General features: G+C 36.4%; 1 protein-coding gene across 2 annotated transcripts in view; it reads left to right on the top strand.

Moving 5' to 3' along the window:
• FER (FER tyrosine kinase) overlaps positions 1 to 25,879 on the top strand; it is a 466,661-nt gene that overhangs the window by 24,442 nt on the left and 416,340 nt on the right. For both annotated transcript variants that reach the window (XM_029216683.1, XM_029216684.1), the window contains one exon: positions 18,452 to 18,719. In XM_029216683.1, coding sequence (XP_029072516.1) covers positions 18,513 to 18,719 — 207 coding nt within the window. In that variant the 5' untranslated portion in view covers positions 18,452 to 18,512. The remainder of the gene's footprint in view (positions 1 to 18,451; positions 18,720 to 25,879) is intronic.

Below are 25,879 nucleotides of genomic sequence, written 5' to 3' on the forward strand. Positions count from 1 at the left end.
TATTTATTCTTAATACACAGTAAGTTGTTTGAAGGCAGTAATCCAGGATTTTATTTATATTTGTATCCCTAACAGCATCTCTCCCATGGTTACTGAATAAATACCTGTTGATTTATATAATAGCTTAAAACAAATAAACAAAAATTCTGTTAATAATCCTGCTCTGCCCAAATAATTTTAAATATCAGTTCTTCAAATACATTTTTAAAATTTAAAAAAACCAGTTAATTTAAAAGCAAGCATGTTGTTCATTTGTTTATAACCTCACACAGCTTTTATTCAGTGTTCTCTCTCAATGAAACATCATTATCTATTAATGCTGTTCCCATAGGCTGTCTGGCCAATCTAGTGCTGTTTCAGTTGAATTTAACTTTTATTTTAAATTAAGCTAAAGCAACACTTTGAAATAAGGAAAGTGTTGGAGGAGTTTTAGATACCATATCTGTAAGGTGGTCAAGGTCAGCATATATTAACTGATAATGAATGATGTTGTCTTTGTGATTAAACTTTGGTGACTGTTCATTCCAGCCTGTTTAACTGCTTCTGAAAAAGCACCTCATTTTGTATTCATGTGAGGTCAATTTTTTGTTTTGTAACTGTGGTTATTACTTGCACACTTGGTGGCTTTTTGTGACTTTGTTTCTGTCTTGCTGCAAGCAGCTTAAGACTTTGTTCACATAGTCACTGTTTCTGACTTCTGTCAGTATTGAAAAATATAAAAGGTAAGAAATACTGTTAAGTAATTATTTTTGTATTTGGGCAAATGATTTTATAGTCTTTATCAATGAACAAACATATTCTGATATACTAACTTGAACCATAAACTGATTTGGAGGGGTTTTATTAGTCAAGGAATATAAATTCAAATTCTATAATTAAAAAAATTTTTTTTTAATTTAATTAATTTTTTTATACAGCAGGTTCTTATTAGTCATCAATTTTATACACATCAGTGTATTCATGTCAATCCCAATCTCCCAATTCATCACACCACCATCCCCACCCCACTGCGGCTTCCCCCACTTGGTGTCCATACGTTTGTTCTCTACATCTGTGTCTCAACTTCTGCCCTGTAAACCACTTCATCTGTACCATTTTTCTAGTTTCCACATACATGCGTTAATATATGATATTTGTTTTTCTCTTTCTGACTTACTTCACTCTGTATGACAGTCTCAAGATCCCTCCACGTCTCAACAAATGACCCAAAGGGTTTGTTCCTTTTTATGGCTGAGTAATATTCCATTGTATATATGTACCACATCCTCTTTATCCATTCGTCTGTTGATGGGCATTTAGGTTGCTTCCGTGACCTGGCTATTGTAAATAGTGCTGCAATGAACATTGGGGTGCATGTGTCTTTTTGAATTATGGTTTTCTCAGGGTATATGCCCAGTAGTGGGATTGCTGGATCATATGGTAATTCTATTTTTAGTTTTTTAAGGAACCTCCATACTGTTCTCCATAGTGGCTGTATCAATTTACATTCCCACCAGCAGTGCAAGAGGGTTCCCTTTTCTCCACACCCTCTCTAGCATTTGTTGTTTGTAGATTTTCTGATGATGCCCATTCTAACTGGTGTGAGGTGATACCTCATTGTAGTTTTGCTTTTCATTTCTCTAATAATTAGTGATGTTGAGCAGCTTTTCATGTGCTTCTTGGCCATCTGTATGTCTTCTTTGGAGAAATGTCTATTTAGGTCTACTGCCCATTTTTGGATTGGGTTGTTTGTTTTCTTAATATTGAGCTGCAAGAGCTGTTTATATATTTTGGAGATTAATCCTTTGTCCATTGATTCATTTGCAAATATTTTCTCTCATTCTGAGGGTTGTCTTTCTGTCTTGTTTATGGTTTCCTTTGCTGTGCAAAAGCTTTGAAGTTTCATTAGGTCCCATTTGTTTATTTTTGTTTTTATTTCCATTACTCTAAGAGGTTGATCAAAAAAGATCTTGCTGTGATTTATGTCAAAGAGTGTTCTTCCTATGTTTTCCTCTAAGAGTTTTATAGTGTCTGGCCTTACATATAGGTCTCTAATCCATTTTGAGTTTATTTTTGTGTGTGGTGTTAGGGAGTGTTGTAACTTCATTCTTTTACATGTAGCTGTGCAGTTTTCCCAGCATCACTTACTGAAGAGACTGTCTTTCTCCATTGTATATCGTTGCCTCCTTTGTCATAGATTAGTTGACCATGGGTGCGTGGGTTTATTGCTGGGCTTTCTATCCTGTTCCACTGATCTGTGTTTCTGTTTTTGTGCCAGTAACATATTGTCTTGATTACTGTAGCTTTGTAGTATAGTCTGAAGACAGGGAGTCTGATTCCTCCAGCTCTGTGTTTTTCCCTCAAGACTGCTTTGGCTATTCGGGGTCTTTTGTGTTTCCATACAAATTTTAAGATTTTTTGTTCTAGTTCCATAAAAAATGCCATCGGTAATTTGATAGGGATTGCATTGAATCTGTAGATTGCTTTGGTTAGTATAGTCATTTTCACAATATTGATTCTTCCAATCCAAGAACATGGTATATTTCTCCGTCTGTTGGTATCATCTTTAATTTCTTTCATCAGTGTCTTATAGTTTTCTGCATACAGGTCTTTTGTCTCCCTAGGTAGGTTTATTCTTTTTGTTGCAGTGGTAAATGGGAGTGTTTCTTAATTTCTCCTTCAGATATCTCCTTCAGATTTTTCATCATTAGTGTATAGGAATGCAATTTCTGTGCATTAATTTTCCATCCTGTACTGAATTCATTGAGTAGCTCTAGTAGTTTTCTGGTGGCATCTTTAGGATTCTCTGTGTATTGCATCACGTCATCTACCAACAGTGACAGTTTTACTTCTTCTTTTCCAAGTTGTATTCCTTTTATTTCTTTTTCTTCTCTGATTGCCGTGGCTAGAACTTCCAAAACTATGTTGAATAATAGTGGTGAGTGTGGACATCCTTGTCTTGTTCCTGATCTTAGAGGAAATGCTTTCAGTTTTTCACCATTGAGAATGATGTTAGCTGTGGGTTTGTCATATATGGCCTTTATTATGTTGAGGTAGGTTCCCTCTGTGCCCACTTTCTGGAGAGTTTTTATCATAAATGGGTGTTGAATTTTGTCAAAACCTTTTTCTGCAACTATTGAGATGATCATATGGTTTTACTTCTTCAATTTGTTAATATGCTGTATCACATTGATTGATTTGCATGTATTGAAGAATCCTTGCATCCCTGTGATAAATCCCACTTGATCGTGGTGTATGATCCTATTAATGTGCTGTTGGATTCTGTTTGCTAGTAGTTTGTTGAGGATTTTTGCATCTATATTCATCAGTGATATTGGTCTGTAATTTTCTTTTTTTGTAGTATCTTTGTCTGGTTTTGGTATCAGGGTGATGGTGGCCTCATAGAATGAGTTTGGGAGTGTTCCTTCCTCTGCAGTGTTTTGGAAGAGTTTGAGAAGGATGGGTGTTAGCTCTTCCTTAAATGTTTGATAGAATTCACCTGTGAAGCCATCTGGTCCTGGACTTTTGTTTGTTGGAAGATTTTAAATCACAATTTCAATTTCATTACTTGTGATTGGTCTGTTCATATTTTCCATTTCTTCCTGGTTCACTCTTGGAAGGTTATACGTTTCTAAGAATTTGTCCATTTCTTCCAGGTTGTCCATTTTATTGGCATAGAGTTGCTTGTAGTAGTCTCTTAGGATGCTTTGTATTTCTGCGGTGTCTATTGTAACTTCTTCTTTTTCATTTCTAATTTTTTTGATTTGAGTCCTCTACCTCTTTTTCTTGATGAGTCTGGCTAATGGTTTATCAATTTTGTTTATCTTCTCAAAGAACCAGCTTTTAGTTTTATTGATCTTTGCTATTGTTTTCTTTGTTTCTATTTCATTTATTTCTGCTCTGATCTTTATGATTTCTTTCCTTCTGCTAACTTTGGGTTTTGTTTGTTCTTCTTTCTCTAGTTCCTTTAGGTGTAAGGTTAGATTGATTATTTGAGATTTTTCTTGTTTCTTGAGGTAGGCTTGTATAGCTGTAACCTTCCCTCTTAGAACTGCTTTTGCTGCATCCCATAGGTTTGGGATTGTCGTGTTTTCCTTGTCATTTGTCTCTAGGTAGTTTTTGATTTCCTCTTTGATATCTTCAGTGATCTCTTGGTTATTTAGTAACGTATTGTTTAGCCTCCATGTGTTTGTGTTTTTTATGTTTTTTTCCCTGTAATTCATTTCTAATCTCATAGCATTGTGGTCAGAAAAGATGCTTGATATAATTTCAGTTTTCTTAAATTTACTGAGGTTCGATTTCTGACTCAACATGTGATCTATCCTGGAGAATGTCCCATGCACACTTGAGAAGAAAGTGTAATCTGCTGTTTTTGGATGGAATGTCCTATAAATATCAGTTAAATCTATCTGGTCTATTGTGTCATTTAAAGCTTCTGTTTCCTTATTTATTTTCATTTTGGATGATCTGTCTATTGGTGTAAGTGAGGTGTTAAAGTCCCCCACTATTATTTTGTTACTGTCGATTTCCTCTTTTATAGCTGTTAGCAATTGCCTTATGTATTGAGGTGCTCCTATGTTGGGTGCATATATATTTATAATTGTTATATCTTCTTCTTGGATTGATCCCTTGATCATTATGTAGTGTCCTTCCTTGTCTCTTGTAACATTTTTTATTTTAAAGTCTATTTTATCTGATATGAGTATTGCTAGTCCAGCTTTCTTTTGATTTCCATTTGCACAGAAAATCTTTTTCCATCCCCTTACTTTCAGTCTGTATGTGTCTCTAGGTCTTAAGTGGGTCTCCTGTAGACAGCATATATATGGGTCTTGTTTTTGTATCCATTCAGCAAGCCTGTGTCTTTCTGTTGGCTGGAGCATTTAATCCCTTCACATTTAAGGTAATTATTGATATGTATGTTCCTATGACCATTTTCTTAATTGTTTTGGGTTTGTTTTTGTGGGTTGTTTTCTTCTCTTCTGTTTCCCACTTAGAGAAGTTCCTTTAGCATTTGCTGTAGAGCTGGTTTGGTGCTGCTGAATTCTCTTAGGTTTTGCTTGTCTGTAAAACTTTTGATTTCTCCATCGAATCTGAATGAGATCCTTGCCGGGTAGAGTAATCTTGATTGTAGATTCTTCCCTTTCATCACTTTAAGTATATCATGCCAGTCCCTTCTGGCTTGTAGAGTTTCTGCTGAGAAATCAGCTGTTAACCTTATGGGAGTTCCCTTGTATGTTTTTTGTCATTTTTCCTTTGCTGCTTTCAATAATTTTTCTTTGTCTTTAATTTTTGCCAGTTTGATTACTATGTGTTTCGGCGTGTTTCTCCTTGGGTTTATCCTGTATGGGACTCACTGCACTCCCTGCACTTGGGTGGCTATTTCTGTTCCCATGTTAGGGAAGTTTTTGACCATAATCTCTTCAAATATTTTCTATGGTCTTTCCTCTCTCTTTTCTCCTTCTGGGACTCCTATAATGTGAATGTTGTTGCATTTAATGTTGTCCTAGAGGTCTCTTAGGCTGTCTTCATTTCTTTTAATTTTTTTTCTTTATTCTGTTCTGCAGCAGTGAATTCCACCATTCTGTCTTCCAGGTCACTTATCTGTTCTTCTGCCTCAGTTATTCTGCTATTGATTCCTGCTAGTGTAGTTTTCATTTCAGTTATTGTATGGTTCATCTCTGTTTGTTTGTTCTTTAATTCTTCCCGGTCTTTGTTAAACATTTTTTGCGTCTTCTCCAGCTTTGTCTCCATTCTTTTTCCGAGGTCCTGGATCATCTTCACTATTATTATTCTGAATTCTTTTTCTGGAAGGTTGCTTATCTCCACTTCATTTAGTTGTTTTTTTGGGGTTTTACCTTGTTCCTTCATCTGGTACATAGGCTTCTGCCTTTTCATCTTGTCTATCTTTATGTGAATGTGGTTTCTGTTCCACAGGCTGCAGGATTGTAGTTCTTTCTTCTGCTGTCTGCCTTCTGGTGGATGAGGCTATCTAAGAGGTTTGTGCAAGCTTCCTGATGGGAGGGACTTGTGGTGGGTAGAGCTCAGTCTTGCTCTGGTGGGCAGAGCTCAGTAAAACTTTAATCTGCTTGTTTGCTGAGGGAACAGGGTTCCCTCCCTGTTGATTGTTTAGCCTGAGGCAACCCAACACTGGAGCCTGCCTGGTCTCTTTGGTGGGGCTAATGGCAGACTCTGGGAGGGCTCATGCCAAGGAGTACTTCTTATAACCTCTGCTCCCAGTGTCCTTGGCCCCACGGTGAGCCACAGCCACCCCCGCCTCTGCAGGAGACCCTCCAACACTTGCAGGTAGGTCTGGTTCAGTCTCCCCTGGGGTCACTGCTCCTTCCCCTGGGTCCCAATGTGCCACTGCTTTGTGTGTGCTCTCCAAGAGTGGAGTCTCTGTTTCCCCCAGTCCTGTCAAAGCCCTGCAATCAAATCCCACTAGCCTTCAAAGTGTGATTCTCTAGGAATTACTCCTCCTGTTGCCAGACCCCCAGGTTGGGAAGCCTGACGTGGGGCTCAGAACCTTCTGTCCAGTGGGTGAACTTCTGTGGTATAAGGGTTCTCCAGCCTGTGAGTCACCCACCCAGCAGCCCTCCTGCCATCTCAATGTGCCTTCTCTTTTGTCTTTGGATGTGGAGTATCTTTTTTGGTAAGTTCCAGTGTCTTCCTGTCTATGATTGTCCAGCAGCTAGTTGTGATTCCGGTGTTCTCACACAAGGGAGTTAGAGCACGTCCTTCTACTCTGCCATCTTCCTATTAAATTTCTTGTCAGCTTATGAAAATTTGTCTTGGAGGAAGAATGAAAGATTTCCTGTTTCTATGGCACAGCTTTTATTCACTTATTTTTTGATTTTTCTATGTAAGCATACCTTCGTGGTATATTTGAATTTATTTTCAATGTTAAAAAATGAAATGATTAAAGAAATATTTGTGACAACAATATATCATCTGTGTTAACATAAATCTTCCTTACTTGGAAGTATTCAGTACAGATTAAAGTTTCTTTATGCTATATAAAAGAAGTACTTTCTCTGTATATTTGGAGAATGTAAAAAAGTTTCCAGGATGTAAAAAAGTTGTGGAGCCAAAAGTTGAAAAACAAGAGGCATTTTAGAAGAAATACTTGCCTATATCCTTATATTTATAAGAAGTACCATGAGAATTCTATTGTCCTGTCAAGGAAACTAGTTATCTATTTTATATTTTGCTATTAAATAGTGTCCATTTTTGTTTAAGAAGTATGTATTTATAGATCTATTTTATACAGGATGAAATTCTAATTTTTGAAAATATGGCAGTTTTTAATGGTTCTTTTAAAGTTTTTAATCACTATTTGTGGTGAATTGAAAACTCAACGTAACTCACTTGATCCTAAATACCAAGCTGAATGCCATTAAATAAGAAAGATTTAAATAAATTTAAATAGTCAGTAATTTTTTTAGGACTTTTACTAGTTTTGCCTTTTAAAAAGATGCTATTTATTAGTTTTGCCTTTTAAAAAGATGTGTATTTTAAAAGATGCTATTTTAAAATAGACATCTTTGCTAATGACATGCCTGTAGTTTTGTATAATGCTCTATTTCTGCCTGATTTGTACTCAGTATCCAGTAAATTAATAGAAATTCTTATTTTAAAATCTCATTTACAAATCTTTTAAAAAATGGGTTTTCTCTTGCAATTATTTATAATAAATTGAATACCTACTGTATATGGATAGTAATTTTAGCCCCAGGGTTATAAAAGTGAAAACCCTGTAATATTCTTATTTTCATGTATATCATAGTTTGATGGGAGAAATATACCTGAAAAATAATTAAAATATACTATGAGAAGTGTTATGTTAATCACAGGTACATACATGATCCCTGAGATCTGAGAAAAGGGAACATCTAAGTTGGACTGGGTAATTATGGTTGTGGGGATGGTCAGAGAATGTTTCACAGAGAAAACAACTTTGCAGTTGTTGAAAATTCTGCAGGCAGGCAAGGGTAAAAACATTTAGACTGGAGGAATAACATCTGCAAAGCTACAGAGGTATGATCATGAGACATTTAAGGGACCATAGGTAGAAAACTGTGGTACTATTGTTTGAGGGTGGAAGGCTGTCTGGGGCCAGCTTGGATTACCAGGCAAAGGAGTTTGAATTTTAACCTATAGGTTAGGGTTGTAAATTTGATACCTCGTGTTACAAGTAATAATAGAATTAATACCTAGAATCACTGAGTATCGTAAAGAATGAAGAGGGCTAAGTAGGGATTGTAGGGCATGAGGGGATGCATGTATAATGCTCTGTAGCCTCAACCAGTTAATTCATTTAACAGATTTTTATTGTCTACTATATATGCAAGGTGCTGTTTTAAGCACTGGAGATGATAGTGGGGGAAGAGATCAGAGTAATTCCTTGCCCAATTGGAACTTATATTACAACTCAGTCTGTATTGTACCCCCGCCTGCTTGCTCTCTCTCTCTCTTTGTAATTTTTGGCTATGATATTTTTGGTATCATTGTATAATTTCCTTGTAATTTTTTTTTTTTTCATCTTCCTTATGGTTGACATAGGCAGCTTTTGCTCTATTACTTGTGGAAGAATGTAGCGAAATTTGTGACACCCTCTCCACGTTATTGTTCTTCCCCCGACCTGTAGTTTGAGGTCTGGGCATTACTCTTTTTTTAAATTGAAATTTCTTTTGCAGTAATTGTAGATTAATATGCAATTGTATGAAATAATAATTCCTTGTACATTTGGTCTAGTTTCCCCTCATGGTAACATTTTGCAAAACTATGACAACCAGGATATTAACATTGACATAATCCACTAATCTTATTCATATTTCTCCAGTTTTAATTGTACTCCTTTGTTGTGTGTATGTTAAGTTCTGTAACATTTTATTACTTGTCTAGATTCATGTATCCACCACTACCATCAAGGTACTGAACAGTTCCAACACTACTAGAATCCCTTGTATCCTCCTTCTATAACCATACTTACCTCCCTTTTCCACTCTGCAGGCCCTAAACCCTGGCTACCCCTAATCGGTCCTTTTCCCAAAATTTTTTCACTTCAAGAATGTTATATAAATGGAATCATACAGTATATAACTTTGTGGGGTTGGCTTTTTTCGTTCAGCAGGATTCCTGAAGATTCGTGCAAGTTGTTGTCTATGTCGATAGACTGTTCCTTTTTAATGTGGGTAGTATTCCATGGTATGCATTCACCTATTGAAGGATCCCTGTGCTGATTCCAGCTTTTGGCTATTACAAATAAAGCTGCTATGAACATTTGTGTACAGGTTTTTGTGTGAACATATGTTTTCATTTCTATGGCATAAATGTCCAAGAGTGCAATTGTTGGGTCGTATGGTAGTTGAATGTTTAGTTTTATAAGAAACCAGAGTGGCTGTACCATTTTTTGTCTACTAACCAGCAACAAATGAATGATCCACTTTTTCCATATCCTTACAAGTGTTTGGTCTTGTCATTATATTTTATTTTAGCCATTCTGATAGGTATGTAGTGGTATCTCCATGTGCTTTTAATTGCATTTCCCTGATGGCTAATTTATGTCGAACATCTTTTTGTGTGCTCATTCACCATTTTTATATCCTTTTCTGTGAAATGTCTGTTCATGTCTTCTGCTCATTTTCTAGTTGGATTGTTGTTGTTTTTAAATGTTGAATTTTAAGAGGTCTTATGAATTCTAGGTACTAGTTCTCTGTCAGATATGTGGTTTGCAAATATTTTCTCCCAGTCTATAGCCTGTCTTTTTCTCATCTTCACATGGGCTTTCACAGGGCAACCTTTTTACTTTTGAGGAGCCCAATTTATCAATTTTTCCCTGTATGGATTGTGTTTTTTTTTAAAATTTAATTAATTAATTAATTAATTTTTTTTTTTTGCGGTACGCGGGCCTCTCACTGCTGTGACCTCTCCCTTTGTGGAGCACAGGCTCCGGACGCGCAGGCTCAGCGGCCATGGCTCACGGGCCCAGCTGCTCCGTGGCATGTGGGATCTTCCCGGACCGGGGCACGAACCCGTGTCCCCTGCATCGGCAGGTGGACTCTCAACCACTGTGCCACCAGGGAAGCCCTGGATTGTGTTTTTTTGTTTCAAGTCTAAGAACTTTGCCTAGCTTTAGATCCTGAAGATTTCCTTCTGTTTCTTTTTTCATAGAAGTTTTGCAGTTTTACGTTTATGTTTAAGTTTTTGAATTAATTTTTGTGTAAGGTGTTAGGTCAGAGTTCATTCTTTTTTTTCTTTTTTTGGCCTATAGATATCCAATTGCTCCAGTACCATTTATTGAAAAGGCTAGTTTTCCTTCATTGAATTGCTTCTGGACCTTTGTCAAAAAATAGTTGAGCATATTTATGTGGGTCTATTTCTGGGTTCTTTATTCTGTTCCATTCATCTACTGTCTATCCTCTACTAATACCACACTGTCTTGATTTCTCTTTCACCAAGTTGGACATATTTCTTTGAATACTCTTTCAGCCCTACTTTCTTCTCTCCTTCTGAAACTCAGACGATACAAATGTTGGGTCTTCTGTTATTGTCCTGCAGGTCCCTGAGGCTTTGCTTATTCTTCTTCTTATTTTCTGTATATTTTCTCTCTGTTGTTTGGATTGGTTGAATTCTATTCCTCTTTCTTACATTCACTGATTGTATCCTTTGTTGTCTACTGTTGAGCTCATCTAGTGAGTTTTTTATTCCTGTTACTATTATTTTTTAGTTCTATAATTTCCATGTTTTTTAATAACTTCTATTTTTTGCTTAGATTTTCTAATTTTACAGTTATTTTAAGGGAATTTGTAATTGTTGGTTTACATTTGTTTTAAGAGAATTTGTAATCGATTGTTGAAGCATTTCTATGATGGCTGATTTAAAATCATTTTCTGATAATTCCAACATCTGATTCATCTTGTTGTTGGCATAAGTTGATTGTCTTTTCTTTTTTAACTTGTGATTATTTTTCTTGGTTCTTGATATGACAGGTGATTTTCAATTGAAGCCTAGATATTTTATCTATTATGTTAGGAGACTCTATTTCAATAGCCTATTTCAATCTTTTATTTTTACAGGCAGTCAGTCACTCTGGTTAGATTTAACATGCAGTTCTTGGCCTATTTTTGTGGGCTGTGGTTCCAGTGACAGTTTAATTTTGAGTCTTTGTGCTGTTATTTTGGTTTGCTTTATCTGGTATCACTAGGGCTCCCACTGGTTCTTGATGGTGGTGGTGCTGCTTGAGGGAGTAGAAGACATTTTTCTTAGGCTGAGCAGTACTAGATGTCTATTGGTTAGAGAAGGGGTGAGATAGGATTTCTTTACCGTGCCCCCTAGCTGCCCTACAGTCTCTGGTCAGGAAAGGAGAATCTTCGACTCGCAGAGAACAAGGAGCTTCCTGGACTGAACCACTTGCTAGAGCTGGCTCCCTTTTGCCAGTTCTGTGTACCTGCTCTGGTGTTTCTGGGTGGGAAAGGTGATCCTTGGACCTGTGGGGACACGGAGGCTTTCCGACTGGGCTGCTTGCTATTGCTGGATCTCTCTTGCTGGTTCGTCCTGCCTAGTTCCGTTTCTCTTGGCAGAAAATGGGATTCTCAGGCCTATCAGGGAAGGAGAATGCTTCCCCTGGTTGGTTGTTTTTGGTGAGGCTTATAATCTGTCTCCCTTGCTGGTGGTGTCTGGCTTGCCTGATGTAGTCAGAGGAACGCTTGTCGGATCCTGGGAGGAGTTAGCCTACACGGACTGCCTTTTGTTCCCAGACTGGAAGTTGGGAAAAGTCAGGGATGGATGACCATTTTCTGTTTGGTGAGGGGGGTACAAGACACCCTGCTTCTGTGCTGTTCTTCCAGTCCTAGGGCCAAAGGAGTTTCCCTTTTCTACCTCTCAGAGTTATTCTTTGGTCGTCCCTTTTGCTATTTTCAGTGTTAATAGTTGTGTTTTGTGGGGCTGAGCTGGGAAAAATGGTCTATGCCATCTTGTTTGGATCAGAAGCTAGGTTTTACTTTTTTTTCTTTTTTGCGGTACGCGGGCCTCTCACTGTCGCGACCTCTCCCATTGCGGAGCACAGGCTCCGGACGCGCAGTCTCAGCAGCCATGGCTTACGGGCCCAGCCGCTCCGTGGCATGTGGGATCTTCCCAGACCAGGGCACGAACCCGTGTCCCCTGCATCGGCAGGCGGACTCTCAACCACTGCGCCACCAGGGAAGACCGGTTTTACTTTTTTTAAAAATTTATTTTTAATTTTTGGCTGCATTGGGTCTTCATTGCTGCACACAGGCTTTCTCTGGTTGCATCGAGCGGGGGCTACTCTTCGTTGTGGTGCGCGGGATTCTCATTGCGGTGGCTTCTCTTGTTGCAGAGCACGGGCTCTAGGTGCACGGACTCAGTAGTTGTGGCATGCAGGCTCAATAGTTGTGGTTCGTGGACTCTAGAGCGCAGGCTCAGTAGTTGTGGTGCATGGCCTTAGTTGCTCCACGGCAGGTGAGATCTTCCTGGACCAGGGCTCGAACCCGTGTCCCCTGCATTGGCAGGTGGATTCTTAACCACTGCGCCACCAGGGAATTCCTAGGTTTTACTTTTAATTTTGGTTTATTTGTCATATGAGCATGGCGATAGAGGGGTGGGGAGGTATTGGCTGGGACTGAGTTTGGCCTTGTTGGGGGCCCTGAGATTTACTCTCTCTTATGAGATTCCATTAAACATCCTGTACTTCTGGATTTAATTTCATCCACCAGTTCTTCATAGAGCTCTGGAAAACGGCAAGCCAAGGCTGCCCTCCCAGCATTTTTCTGAGGTCCTGTCTTGGTACAGAGAAGCTTCTTTCTTTAGTTCTTTTCTTTCTTTTTTTTTTTTTTTAACATCTTTATTGGAGTATAATTGCTTTACATTGTTGTGTTAGTTTCTGCTGTATAACAAAGTGAATCAGCTATACGAATACATATATCCCCATATCCCCTCCCTGTTGTGTCTCCCTCCCGCCTTCCCTATCCCACACCTCTAGGTGGTCACAAAGCACCGAGCTGGTCTCCCTGTGCTCTGTGGCTGCTTCCCACTAGCTATCTGTTTTACATTTGGTAGTGTATATATGTCAATGCCAGTCTCTCACTTCTTCCCAGCTTATCGTTCACTATGGTTCTTCAGAACCATTTTTTTTTTAGATTCTATATATATATGTTAGCATACGGTATTTGTTTTTCTCTTTCTGACTTACTTCACTCTGTATGACAGACTCTAGGTCCATCCACCTCACTACAAATAACTCAATTTCGTTTCTTTTTATGGCTGAGTAATATTCCTTTAGTTATTTTCTTGATTTTTCCCTAGGTTGGTCTGTTCAGTGTATGCTGCTTCTTTTCATCTTGGAGTATCCAGTGTGAATTCTCACGATTTTGTTAATTTTTCTTCCTCAGGATATCTTCTGAAAGTTGAGGGGTAGTGTTGGGCACATTTCCATGCTGCCTAGAGCACCAGAATTTTCCCTTTTTTTCTTTTGAAACTATGCTGTGAAACTTGTGGCATAAAGTTTTACTCCTTTATTTGCTGATGATATGTTTAAATTTTTGTTTTTTCTTAACAGTTTTTGTTCTTTTTATTAGTTATTGGTGGTAGGAACTTCTGAAGTACTACTTTTACTACACTGGCTTTACCTGAAAATTCCAATAATGACTTTTTGCAGTTTTCACATCTCTCTCTGACATTCGACATTGCTAATAACTTCTTTTATATCCCATCATCTGTAACTCTGTCAAACCTCTTTTTTGCTTACTTAATCTCTACCCTTTGGCTTTTCTTCTTCTAGTTCCTCCATTGATACATTCTCATGGGCTTTGTCCTTGTAATTCTCTGCTTTTCTGTCAACGTTCAATCTATTGGTTTTATCACCTTTAAGCAGCTGACTCTCAAATTTGTATCCTTAGCCTTGTATTTTACCTAAGCATTTATTTCCTGCTGAAATGAATGTATTTTCTTTAAAGTAGCTCCGTATTCTCATTCTTCCATTTCTATTGATATTGTCATCATTTATTATTAAAGCCTTGAAGTTATCATTGTATCGTCTGTCTCTCTTTTCTTTAAATCCATTTACCAGGTCAAGCCTCTTTGGTCTTAACTCTCACTGACATTGTCAATTATAGATCCTCATTTCTCAAGCTGTATAGCTGTAGTGACTTATTAATTTGCCTTCTTATGTCTCATTTTATGTTTTTGCTGTCTTCAAGCTATTTTATACCTAGCTTCCAGATTAAACTCTATCTCTATGTCTCTTTTTAAATTAACTATAACATACATATAGAAAAGTGCACAAATCACAGACGCTCAGCTTTATGAAATTTCACCAACTGAACACACTTGTGTAACTAGCACCAGCAAACTAACCATTTAAAACATCACATTCATGATCTTGTTATTTTGCCTTAAACACCAGTTAAGGAGTTTGAGCCTTATTAGTTTCCTTAATGTTAGAATAGCAAGAGGTAAATTGGCATGCCATCTGCCACTGCTTGCCACATATAGCTTGATTTTGGAGACATTTCTTTGTTTACTTCACCCCCTAGTCACTTATATTCCCCATATTGCTTCCTGAAATGCATTTCCTTTTTAACCTTTTTATCTAAATCATGGTTTTTCCAACCTTAACTCATGTCTTGCCATTTCTAGGAAACTTTTCTGGATTACTTCAGGTTTCATTAATTTTTTCTTTTTCTCTTCAAAAATTCTTTAATTAATTTTTGAATAAGTAATAGCAATATGTTCACTTAAAACAAAATTCAAATGTACAAAAGAGTATATAATGAAGAGTCTCCTTCCCATTACTGTGTCCCAGCCACTGTGTGTTCTTCTAGAAATATTTTATGTACTTAACAAGTAAATTTAATTTTTATTATTCTTCCTCCTTTTTACACAATGTAAGCATACCAAGTTCTGTATCTTACTTTTTTCTATTAATAATTGTTAATGATATTTCCCAATCAATACACAAGTTTTCTCATTTTTATATTAGGGCTGAATGATACTCCACTGAATGAATATGCCATGATCACATCTACCACATATGGTTGTGAATGTTGGACACTGAACAGATTCACACAGACTATGATTTGAATGGTACTCCCTAGGATTTCTCAGTTATCAATACAATCAACTGCAGCAGCTTTGATTATAATTTACCTAGTCAGTTCCTTTTAATTAATATTTCCAGTTTTTAAAAAAATTCCAAACACTACTGAATTGAATAGTCTTATATATATCATTTGACATCTGTGGAAAAATTATCTGTAGGATACCATTCCCTTTAATTCCTTAAAGTTATTTATAATCTCTACGAATTTAATAATTAGACATAATCAGTTAATTATGGAGCTGTTTTTAAAAATTTTTATTATTTGTGATTCCTCAAGGAGTGGTACCATGTATTAAATTATTTTATATTCACCCTGACCTAGAATACTGGTGTACATAAATAAGCCCTTAGGGTGGGCTGGAGTGTTTCTCAGATAGCTGCCAGATTGTTTCCCTTTTTATTCATCTAAGCTCTTCATAATCCTTTTGAAATTCCTAATAATGAGAGAAAAAAACTATTGTCAAAGCTTTGACCACAGCTAGATGCATTTAGAAGCAGAAGTGATGTTTATTCCAAGCTACAGAATAAAATGAACCACAATCTCAGATATAGTTTTTTAAAAAAAAGCGAAATGTTTCACCTTTCTTTGGAAAAAAATTTCTTATTCTTCCATTGAAAACATGGTAGGAGATAGAGTATATCTTCACTGAGACTTAGTTGAGCTATAAGTAAAATAACAGAAAAATGTTCTTTTTTGTGACCCATAAAGATACAGTATATCAAAGTAAATTTTTTAAAGCTACTACCTACAAAGTGAATAAACTGGAATTATCCTACTTGATATTAAAGTGAATAAGTCAATTACTTTTATTGACTTATTTATGTTAAGGTCCATTTAGTGTCCTGCTTGCAACTTTGGAAACCTTGATGGAGTACATTTTTCCACAACCTTTTTTCCGCTCTACTTGTTCGATCATAAAACCAGACAGTTTTCAGTTGGGAAAATATTGGAATTTGTTTTCTATTTGGAAAACCTACACATTTTTACCATCTCTTTAGATGGTATCACTGAGCTTAGAGAGAGAAACCTTTTCTTACTTTTCTGTATAGGTTAGAGGATTTCAGCTGAATTAAATTGACTTCTGATATGATGAGCCAGACTTAAAAATAAAAGATGTGTTTCTTTATTTCTTCTAACTGACCCTAAAAGATTCACTGCTTGAAATCTTAGGAGACTGGAGGGGAAAATAAATTCTATCATAGTTCTTGGGATTTATAGCAAACAAGCAGGAATAACTTTGGGGTGTCTGATAACTGACCTTTAGATGATTATAAGTTATACTGCAGAGATTTTTTTTTAACAACTTTGAGCTATAACTCACATGCTGAAGAATTCACCCATTTAAACTGTACAACTTAATGGTTTTTATTCTGTTCACAGAGTTGTGCAACCATTACCACAATCAATTTTAGAGCCCTCTACTCACTCCAAAAGGAAATCCAGTACCCGTTAGCAGTCACTCCTCATTTCTTCACAAATTTGCCAGCTCTAGTCAATACTAATTTGATTTATGCCTCTAAAAATAGATTTTGGACATTTCATATAAGAAGACAGCACAGCATGTCAGTCTTTTGTGTTTGGCTTCTTTCACTTAGCATGTTTACAAGGTTTATCCATGCTGTAGCTTGTTTCAACATTTCATTCATTACCGTTGCCAATTTCATTGTGTGGATACATCGTTTTATTTATCCATTCATCAGTTGATGAACATTTGGGTTGTTCCCCTTTGTGACTATTATGAATAATTCTGCTCGAATATTCATGCACAAGTTTTTGTGTGGGCATATGTTTTTATTTCTCTTGGGTACATACCTAAGAGTGGAATTTCTGGGTCATATATAATAACTCTGTGTTTAAGTTTTGAGGAACTATCCATTTTACATTTACACCACCAGTATCTGATGCTTCTAATTTCTTCACAGTCTCCAACACTTGATATTATCTGTCTTTTTGATTATGGACATCTTAGTGGTGTGAAATGGTAGCTCATTGTGGTTTTGATTGATATTTTCCTAATGGCTAATGATATTGAACATCTTTTCATGTGCTTAGTGGATGTCTGTAAATCTTATTTGGAGAAATGTCTACTCAGATCTTTTGCCCATTTTTAATTGGTTTGTCTTGTTATTATTGAGTTGTAAGAATTCTTTATATAATCCAGAGAAAAGTCCCTGATCAGATATATGATTTGTAAATATTTTCCCCATTCTGTGGTCTTATCAGTTACTTGATGGTGGCCTTCAAAGTACAGAAGTTTTTAATTTTGATGAAAACAAATTTACATATTTTTATTTTGTTGCTTGCACTTTTGGTGTCATATTTAGAAACCATTGCCTGGACCAAGGTCATGAAGATTTACTACTATATTTTCTTCTGAGAGTTTTATAGTTTTAGCTCTGATATTTAGATCTGTGATTCCTTTAGATTTAATTTTTTGTGTATGGTCTAAGGAGACATCCTGCTTAACTCTTTTGCATGTGGAATCCAATTTTCCCAGCATCTTTAGTAGAAAAGACTTTTTTTTCCTCCATTGAATAGATTTGGCAGTGAAGTCTGAGTCCTCCAGCTTTGTTCTTTTTCTTCAGGGTGTTTTGGTTTGTTTGTTTATTTATTTGGTTATTCTGGCTTCCTTGCATTTCTTTGTAAGTTTTAAGATTAGCTTGTCAATTTCTGCAAAAAAAAAAGCTAGCTTAGATTTTCATATGGATTGAGTTAAGTTTGTAGAACAAGTTGGGCAGTTGCTTTCTTAATATTAAGTCTTTTGGATCCATTAACATGAGTCTTTCCATTTATTTAGGTCACCTTTAATTTTTTTCAAAAATATTTTATAATTTTAAGAGTAAAGTTTTGTATTTATTTTGTAAAATTTATTCCTAAATATTTTATTCTTTTTGATGCTGTTGTAAATGGAATTGTTTTGGAATTGTTTTTTAATTTTGTTTTCAGATTGATCATTGCTAATATATAGAAATACAGTTGATATTTGTATATTTATCTTGTACCCTGTAATCTTACTGAGCTCATTTATTAGTTCTAATACTTTAAAAATTGTATTTCTTAGGATTTTCTATATACGTCATGTCATCTGCAAATAAATATAGTTTTACTTCTTCCATTCCAAATTCATTGGAAATTATTTCATTTATTTCATTGTACTGACTGGAACCTCCATTACAGTGTTGAATAGAAGTGGTGAGATTGGACATTCTCATCTTGTTCCTGACTTTTTGGGGAAAGCATTCAGTTATAGTGATTTTTTTTTTTTTTTTTTACTCTAAAAAGAATGGGCCATAACTTTGCTTTGAAGACTAATTTCCTTTTGATTTAAGATTCTTTTCTTCTGTTTACATACACAGATATGTGCTGATTAGACGGCTCAATTGTGCAGCGTGGAGGATAAGACAGTGCCTTACAAAAATGGGGTTTGGGAGTGACCTGAAGAATTCACATGAAGCTGTGTTAAAATTGCAAGACTGGGAATTACGGTTACTGGAAACAGTGAAGAAATTTATGGCCCTGAGAATAAAAAGTGATAAAGAATATGCATCTACTTTACAGAACCTTTGTAATCAAGTTGATAAGGAAAGTACTATCCAAATGAATTATGTCAGCAATGTATCCAAGGTAAGAAGAATGATTTCATCATTTATTGTCTGTAGCATCATAGTTGTCCTTAAGGCAAATAGATCATACTATTGAATAAGCGTACCTAAGTCAGCATTCTAAAATCTTCCAAAATCTTGCTGATTATCAGAATCTCATGGGGAAAGTTTCAAAAATTGTAAAATTTGGGCCCAGCTCCTGATATTCTGAGTCAGTAGGTCTGAAATTTTTGAACTTGGAAATCTTTTTTTCCAGTAGATGTCCAGATTATTCTAATGATTAGTTAGGTTTGAGAACCCTTCTTACAAATTTCGTTTTCTTTATTACCCTACCTCCTTGGGTTCCTTGAGCCCTGCTGTTTTCTTCTTTTGACACAAACTTTCATTATAACCCACCTTCCCTGCATTCTTCTGTGAATCATTTGTATAGTGAATCACATGGAGTATTTTAACATGTAGGTGTTCTCTGCTGTCATTTCATTACTAAAATACTAATATATTGATGATTTAATCACGCATAAAAATCCTTTGGATAAACAATATGGTTTTTTAGCTCCAAGATTATAAAGTATAAAATTTAAAAATAAGGACTATAAAAATAAAGGCCAAAATTGCACTGCTAATTGTCCTTTGAAGGCATAAAATATGAAATATTACACACCTTAATAGTTTTGGATTTTCACTCTGTTTGTTTTCATTGTGTTACTTCACACTTCACTATATTTATTCAAAGTTAAAATTTTTTTTTAACCTTACTTGGAAAGTTAAAAAAATTAGTGTGTTTCTTGCACTCATGGGTCTTAGGATTTGAGTAAATTGTAGAAGAAACTCTGTTTCTTATGGGGAATGTGTGTATGTGGTATGTGTGATCAGGTAAAGATCTATGATGACGCTGAGAACTCCTAATGTTCATATCTTTAACATCCTTTCCTGGGCCAATGAGATTCCCCAAAGAACCATTCTCTAGTCTCTAGTCTGAAGGTAGGGTTGCCAGATGTAGCAAATTAAAATATAGAACACCAGTTAAATTTGCGTACAATATTTGAGAAATGCATACACTAAAAATTATTTATTTTTTATCTGAAATTCAAATTTAACTGGTGTCCTGTATTTTGTTTGACTACTCTGTTATGTTATAGGAATAGATAGGGAAAGTAGATTGAGTGTTCGAAGAGTCATATTTTAGTTAATCCTCCTGTTTTTGGTAAGCTGCCTGGTGTCTCTGAGTCCAAAAGCTCTCTGGTTAATTTTTTCCTCTTGTTTTCTTCTGCACTGGGGGAAGAATAGTTGCATGTCTGTGGGCTGAGCAATAGGAACTAGAATTCTGGCTATTCCTTATATAGACTGAATCAATCCTTCTGTTTCGGTGCCCTCTCCTTTTTCTTCATTTAGATTTCTCTAGTTCCTGAGCTTTATTGGAGTTATCTGACCCTATAAACTGGTCTTTTCTTCTTTTTCTCCCCCCAGTTTCATTGAGATATAATTGACATACATCACTGTATAGGTTTAAGGTGTATAGCATGATTTTTTTTAAAAAGGGCTTCCTCATTCTTTTATTTTTAATAAATTTATTTATTTATTTATTTCTGGCTGCAGTGGGTCTTCATTGCTGCACGCGGGCTTTCTTTAGTTGTGGCAAGCGGGCGCTACTCTTCATTGTGGTGCGTGGGCTTCTCATTGTCGTGGCTTCTCTTGTTGCGGAGCACGGGCTCTAGGTGGGCGGGCTTCAGTAGTTGTGGCACATGGGTTCAGTAGTTGTGGCACATGGGTTCAGTAGTTGTGGCTCACAGGCTCTAGAGCACAGCCTCAGTAGTTGTGGCACATGGGCTTAGTTGCTTCCCAGCATGTGGGATCTTCCCGGATCAGGGATCGAACCCATATCCCCTGCATTGGCAGGCAGATTCTTAACCACTGCACCACCAGGGAAGTCCAGCGTGATGGCTTGATTTATGTTATGTTGTGAAATGATTACCACAGTAGATTTAGCTGATATCCAAATAATAAAAAGAAAAGAAATAAATTTCTCTTTTTGATAAAAACTCTTAGAAAGCACTCACTTAACAACTCTCTTTATCATACACCATTGTTAACTATAGTCATCATGCTATACATTATATCCCTAGTACTTATTTATCTTATAACTGGAAGTTTGTACCTTTTGATCATTTTCCTCCAATTCCCCCTCCCACCATGTGGCCTTTTCTTCTTGACCTCCCCTCCGTACACTTAAGTTTCAACTTTTCCTGATATGCTAATGAGTTACCACTTAAATTTTCTAACATTTTGTTGGCAAGTCTTATCTGTGATTGTTGCCTTTTCTATCTTCTTTGTTATTGCGAGTTTATATTTTAAGTAACTATATTATATTTTGGTAGGGTTTTGGAAAGGAGTGAAAAATAGCCATGTGTTTTATTTACTATGTTTAACTGAAATTATACTGTTTAGAAAAGTATGGGACTTCCCTTGGAGGTCCAGTGGTTAAGACTTCCCTTCCAGTGCATGTGGTGTGGGTTTGGTCCCTCGTTGGGGAGCTAAGATCCCACATGCCTTGCATCCAAAAAGCCAAAACATAAAACAGAAGCAATATTGTAACAAATTCAATAAAGACTTTAAAAATGCTCCACATTAAAAAAATCTTAAAAAAAAAAGTAAGGTAGTGAAAGGAACAAGAAATAGTACTAACAGGTAAGAAGATTAAGGATTTATGAGGTCAGGACAGAGAAGGAGTCATCAATGTGTATACTGAAGTGTCAGGTATTTTGGTGAAGGATAGATGGAGACAAATGCTAAGATAAAGAGGGCAGGAGAATTTGGGGGGATGGGAAAAGGGGATAGGAAAAGGTGATAGATTGAGAGGAAGTGGTTTAATTGGTAGTATTGCCTTTCAGAGAGGAAGTGTTGAGAGATTAACAGTTGAACAATGGTTGGAAACCCAAAGAAAAACAAGGAGTATGTCAGCTTTTCCTCTTAACTCTGAAAATGCATCACATTATTCTGATTATTGTTGCTTTATAGTAATCTCAAAGTTAGATAGTGTAATTTCTCTTTGTGCTTTTTTTTTCTTTCCAAAATTGTTTTGGCTACTTTAGTTCCTGTGCATTTCCATATCAATTTTAGAATTAGCTCATCAATTTCTATAAAAAAGGCTACTGATTTTTTATTGAAATGCATTGAGTATATAGGTAAATTTGGGGAAAATGTATATCTTAACAGTATTGGAGTTCTAATCCATAAACATGGTGTATATCTTCTTTAATTTTCCTAATTAACCTTATATCAATAGTTTTAAGTGTATAGGTCTTTTGGGTTTATGTGTATTTCATATTTTTTATGTTCTTATAAATAGTATTTTTCCTAATTTTCAGTTTTCCACTGTTCATTGTTACTATGTATGTTAATCTCATAACCTAAACTTTGCAAAACGTACTTATTTGCAGTTGTCTTGTAGAGTCCATTGAATCTTCTACACAGATGATTATATTATCTGCAAACAAAGAGAATTTTAGCTCTTCATTTCCAATTTGGATGTCTTTTGTTTATTTTTGTGGCCTTCTTGCAATAGCTAAAACCTCTGGTGCAGAGTTTAATAGAAGTATTGATAGCAGACATCTATGTCTTGTTCTCGGTCATAGGGGAAAAGCGTTTAGTCTTTCACTATTAAGTATGATGTTAATTTTGAGTTTTTTTAGATATCTTCTATAAGCTTATAGAAATTCCCTTCTGTTCCTGCCTAGCTGAGAGCTTTTTCATTAATTGTTGTTGGATTTTGTCAAGTGGTTTGTCTTCTGCTTAGGTGATTGTATTGTTTTTTCTTTTCAGTTTGATAATATGTTGAAATGTATTGATTGATTTTCAGATGTTTCAAACATTTGAAGATTGTTAAAAAAAAAAAGGGCTTCCCTGGTGGCGCAGTGGTTGAGAGTCCGGCTGCCGATGCAGGGGACACGGGTTCGTGCCCCGGTCCGGGAGGATCCCACATGCCACAGAGTGGCTGGGCCCATGAGCCATGGCCGCTGAGCCTGCGCGTCTGGAGCCTATGCTCCACAACGGGAGAGGCCACAACAGTGAGAGGCCCGCATACCGCAAAAAAAAAACAAAAAACAAAAACAAAAAAAACCCCTTCCCACTTCATCTTTTTGTATTATCCTTGTTTTTATGTCATTGGATTCAATTTGCTAAGAAATTTTTTTGGAGAATTTTTGTATCAGTGTTGCTGAGGGATATAGATCTACAGTTCCCGTTCCTGTAATACTGTCTGGTTTTGGTAGCAGAGTAATAAGGCTGGCTTCACAAGACAAGTGGGAAGTATTTTCTTCAATTTTCTGGAGAAGTTTATGTAGAATTGGTTTTATTTCTTACTTAGGTGTGTGATAGAATTCACTAGTGAAGTCATCTTGGCCTAGAGTTTTCTTTGGGAGAAGGTTTTTGGTTATAAATTTAATTTTTAAAGTAAAGGCCTATTCATATGATCCTTTTCTTCTTCCGTGAACTATAAGGAATTTGTTTATTTTTGCCTAAGTTGTCAATTTTTTTTAGTGTTGTTTATTATTTTGCCTTATTGTCTTTTTAATATTTGGAGAATCTGTAGTAGTCTTATCTCTCTCATTCCTGATATTGATAATTTGTGTCTTCTTTTTTTTTTCTTGATTGGACTGGCTAGAGGTTTCTCAATTTTACTGATGTTATATGAGAACCAACTTTTGATTTCATTCATTTATATTGATATTCTGTTTTCTATTGCATTGATTTCTGCTCTGAAATCTATTAATTTTTTCCCCCATTTAATTTGTGTTTCATTTGCTCTTTTTCTCCCCTGGATTAATAAAGTAGAAGTTGAGATCACTGATTTAAGACTATTTTTCTTCTGTAATACATACATCCTTATAGTGTTCTTAATTTTTTCAGAGTACTGTTTTAGCTGCAACCCAGAAAATTCTCATATGGTTATTTTCATTTTTTTCAGTTCAGAATACATTTTAATTTCACTTTTGATTCCTTCTTTGACCCATGTATTCTTTCAATGTCTCTTACATAATTTCCAAGTAGTTGGTTTTTTTTCTAGAGATATTTTTGTTACTGATTTCAAATTGAGTTCCATTGTTTTCAAAGACCCTATTTTATATGACTTGAATCCTTTTAAATTTATGGATACTTGTTTCATGGCCCAGAGTATGGTCTGTCTTGGTAACTCTTTCATGTGCACTTTATACTCTGCTGTTGTTGTTTGCAGTGTTCTTATAAATGACAATTAGGTCAAGATGGTTGATAGTAGTGTTCAAGCCTTTTATTTCTTTACTCATTGTTTTTTTTATTTTAAAGAATATGGTTACACATTTTTAAAAAAAAATTATTTGGCTGCGTCGGATCTTAGGTGTGGCACATGGGATCTTTGTTGTGGCACGTGGGGTCTTTCATTGCGGTGTGCAGTCTCTTCATTGCGGTGCGTGGACTTCTCTCTAGTTGTGGTGCATGGGCTCCAGAGTGCATGGGCTCAGTAGTTGTGGTGCGCAGTCTCAGTAGTTGTGGTGTGCAGGCTCTAGAGCATGTGGGCTCAGTAGTTGCAGTACATGGGCTTAGTTGCCCTGCAGCATGTGGGATCTTAGTTCCCCGACCAGGGATCGAACCGCGTCACTTGCATTGGAAGGTGGATTCTTAACCTCTGGGCCACCAGGGAAGTCCCTCTTTACTCATTTTTGTCCACCTGTTCTATCTGCTATTGAGAATGGTGTTGAAATCTCTGATTATAATTGTGAATAAGTCTGTTTCTCCCTGCAGTTTGATCAGTTTTTTTTTTCTTTTTTTTTTTGCCGTACATGGGCCTCTCACTGTTGTGGCCTCTCCCGTTGCGGAGCACAGGCTCCGGATGCGCCGGCTCAGCGGCCATGGCTCACGGGCCCAGCCGTTCCGCGGCATGTGGTATCCTCCCGGACTGGGGCACGAACCCGTGTCCCCTGCATTGGCAGGCGTACTCTCAACCACTGCGCCACCAGGGAAGCCCCCATATTGTTTTACATAGTAGCTGCCCTAAATTACATTCTCACCCACAGTGTGTGAGGGTTCTGTTTTCTCTATAAATTCTCCAATACTTGTTATTTCTTGTCTTTTTGACAATAGCCATTCTGACAGACATGTGGTAATATCTTATTGTGGTTTTGATTTGCATTTCCCTAATAGCTGGTGATCTTGAGCATCTTTTTACCTACCTGTTGGCCACCCATATGTCTTCTTTGGAAAAATGTCTATTCATATCCTCTACCTGTTTTTAAATTGGATTTTGTTGTTGTTGTTTAGCTGTATGAGTTCTTTATGTGTTTTGGATATTAGCCCGTTATTGGATCTATGATTTGCAAATATCTTATCCTATTCTGGAGGTTGACTTTTTGTTTTTTTGATGGTTTCCTTTGCTGTACTGAAGCTTTTTAGTTTGATGTAGTCCCAATTGTTTATTTTTGCTTTTGTTGCCATTGCGTTTGAATCAGATCCAAAAAATATCTCTAAGAGTGATGTCAGGGAGCTTACTGCCTATGTTTTCTTCTAGGAGTTTTATGGTTTCTGATCTTACATTCAAGTCTTTAATCAATTTTGAGTTGATTTTTGTGTGTGGTGTAAGATAGTCATCCAGTTTTATTCTCTTGCATGTGGATGTTGGGTTTTCCCAACACCATTTATTGAAGAGACTGCCTTTTCCCATTGTATATTTTTGCCTCCTTTGTTGTAAATTAATTGACCATATATGTGTGGGTTTCTTTCTGGGCTCTCTATTCTGTTGATCTATGTATCTTATGCCAATGCCATACTATTTTGATTACAATTGCTTTATAGTATAGTTTGAAATCAGGGAGCATGATACCTACAGCTTTGTTCATTCCTTCCTTCTTTCTGTCCTTCCTTCCCTCCCTTCCTTCCATCCGTCCCTCCCTCCCTCCTTTTCTTGGGGACTTTGGTCCCATACAAATTTTAGAATTATTTATTCTAGGTCTGTGCAGAATGCCATTGGAATTTTGATAGGAATTTCTTGATATTATTTCAGTCTTCTTAAATTTATTGCGACTTGTTCTGTGGTCTAACATGTGGCCTATCCTTGAGAATGCTCCATGTGCCCTTGAGAAGAATGTGTATTCTGCTGCTTTTGGGTGGAATGTTCTATATATTTCTGTTAAGTCCATCAGGTCTGATGTTTCA

The sequence above is a fragment of the Monodon monoceros genome, unplaced genomic scaffold (genome assembly GCF_005190385.1).
Source record: "Monodon monoceros isolate NGI ecotype Baffin Bay Population unplaced genomic scaffold, NGI_Narwhal_1 Super_Scaffold_12, whole genome shotgun sequence".
Lineage (NCBI taxonomy): Eukaryota > Metazoa > Chordata > Mammalia > Artiodactyla > Monodontidae > Monodon > Monodon monoceros.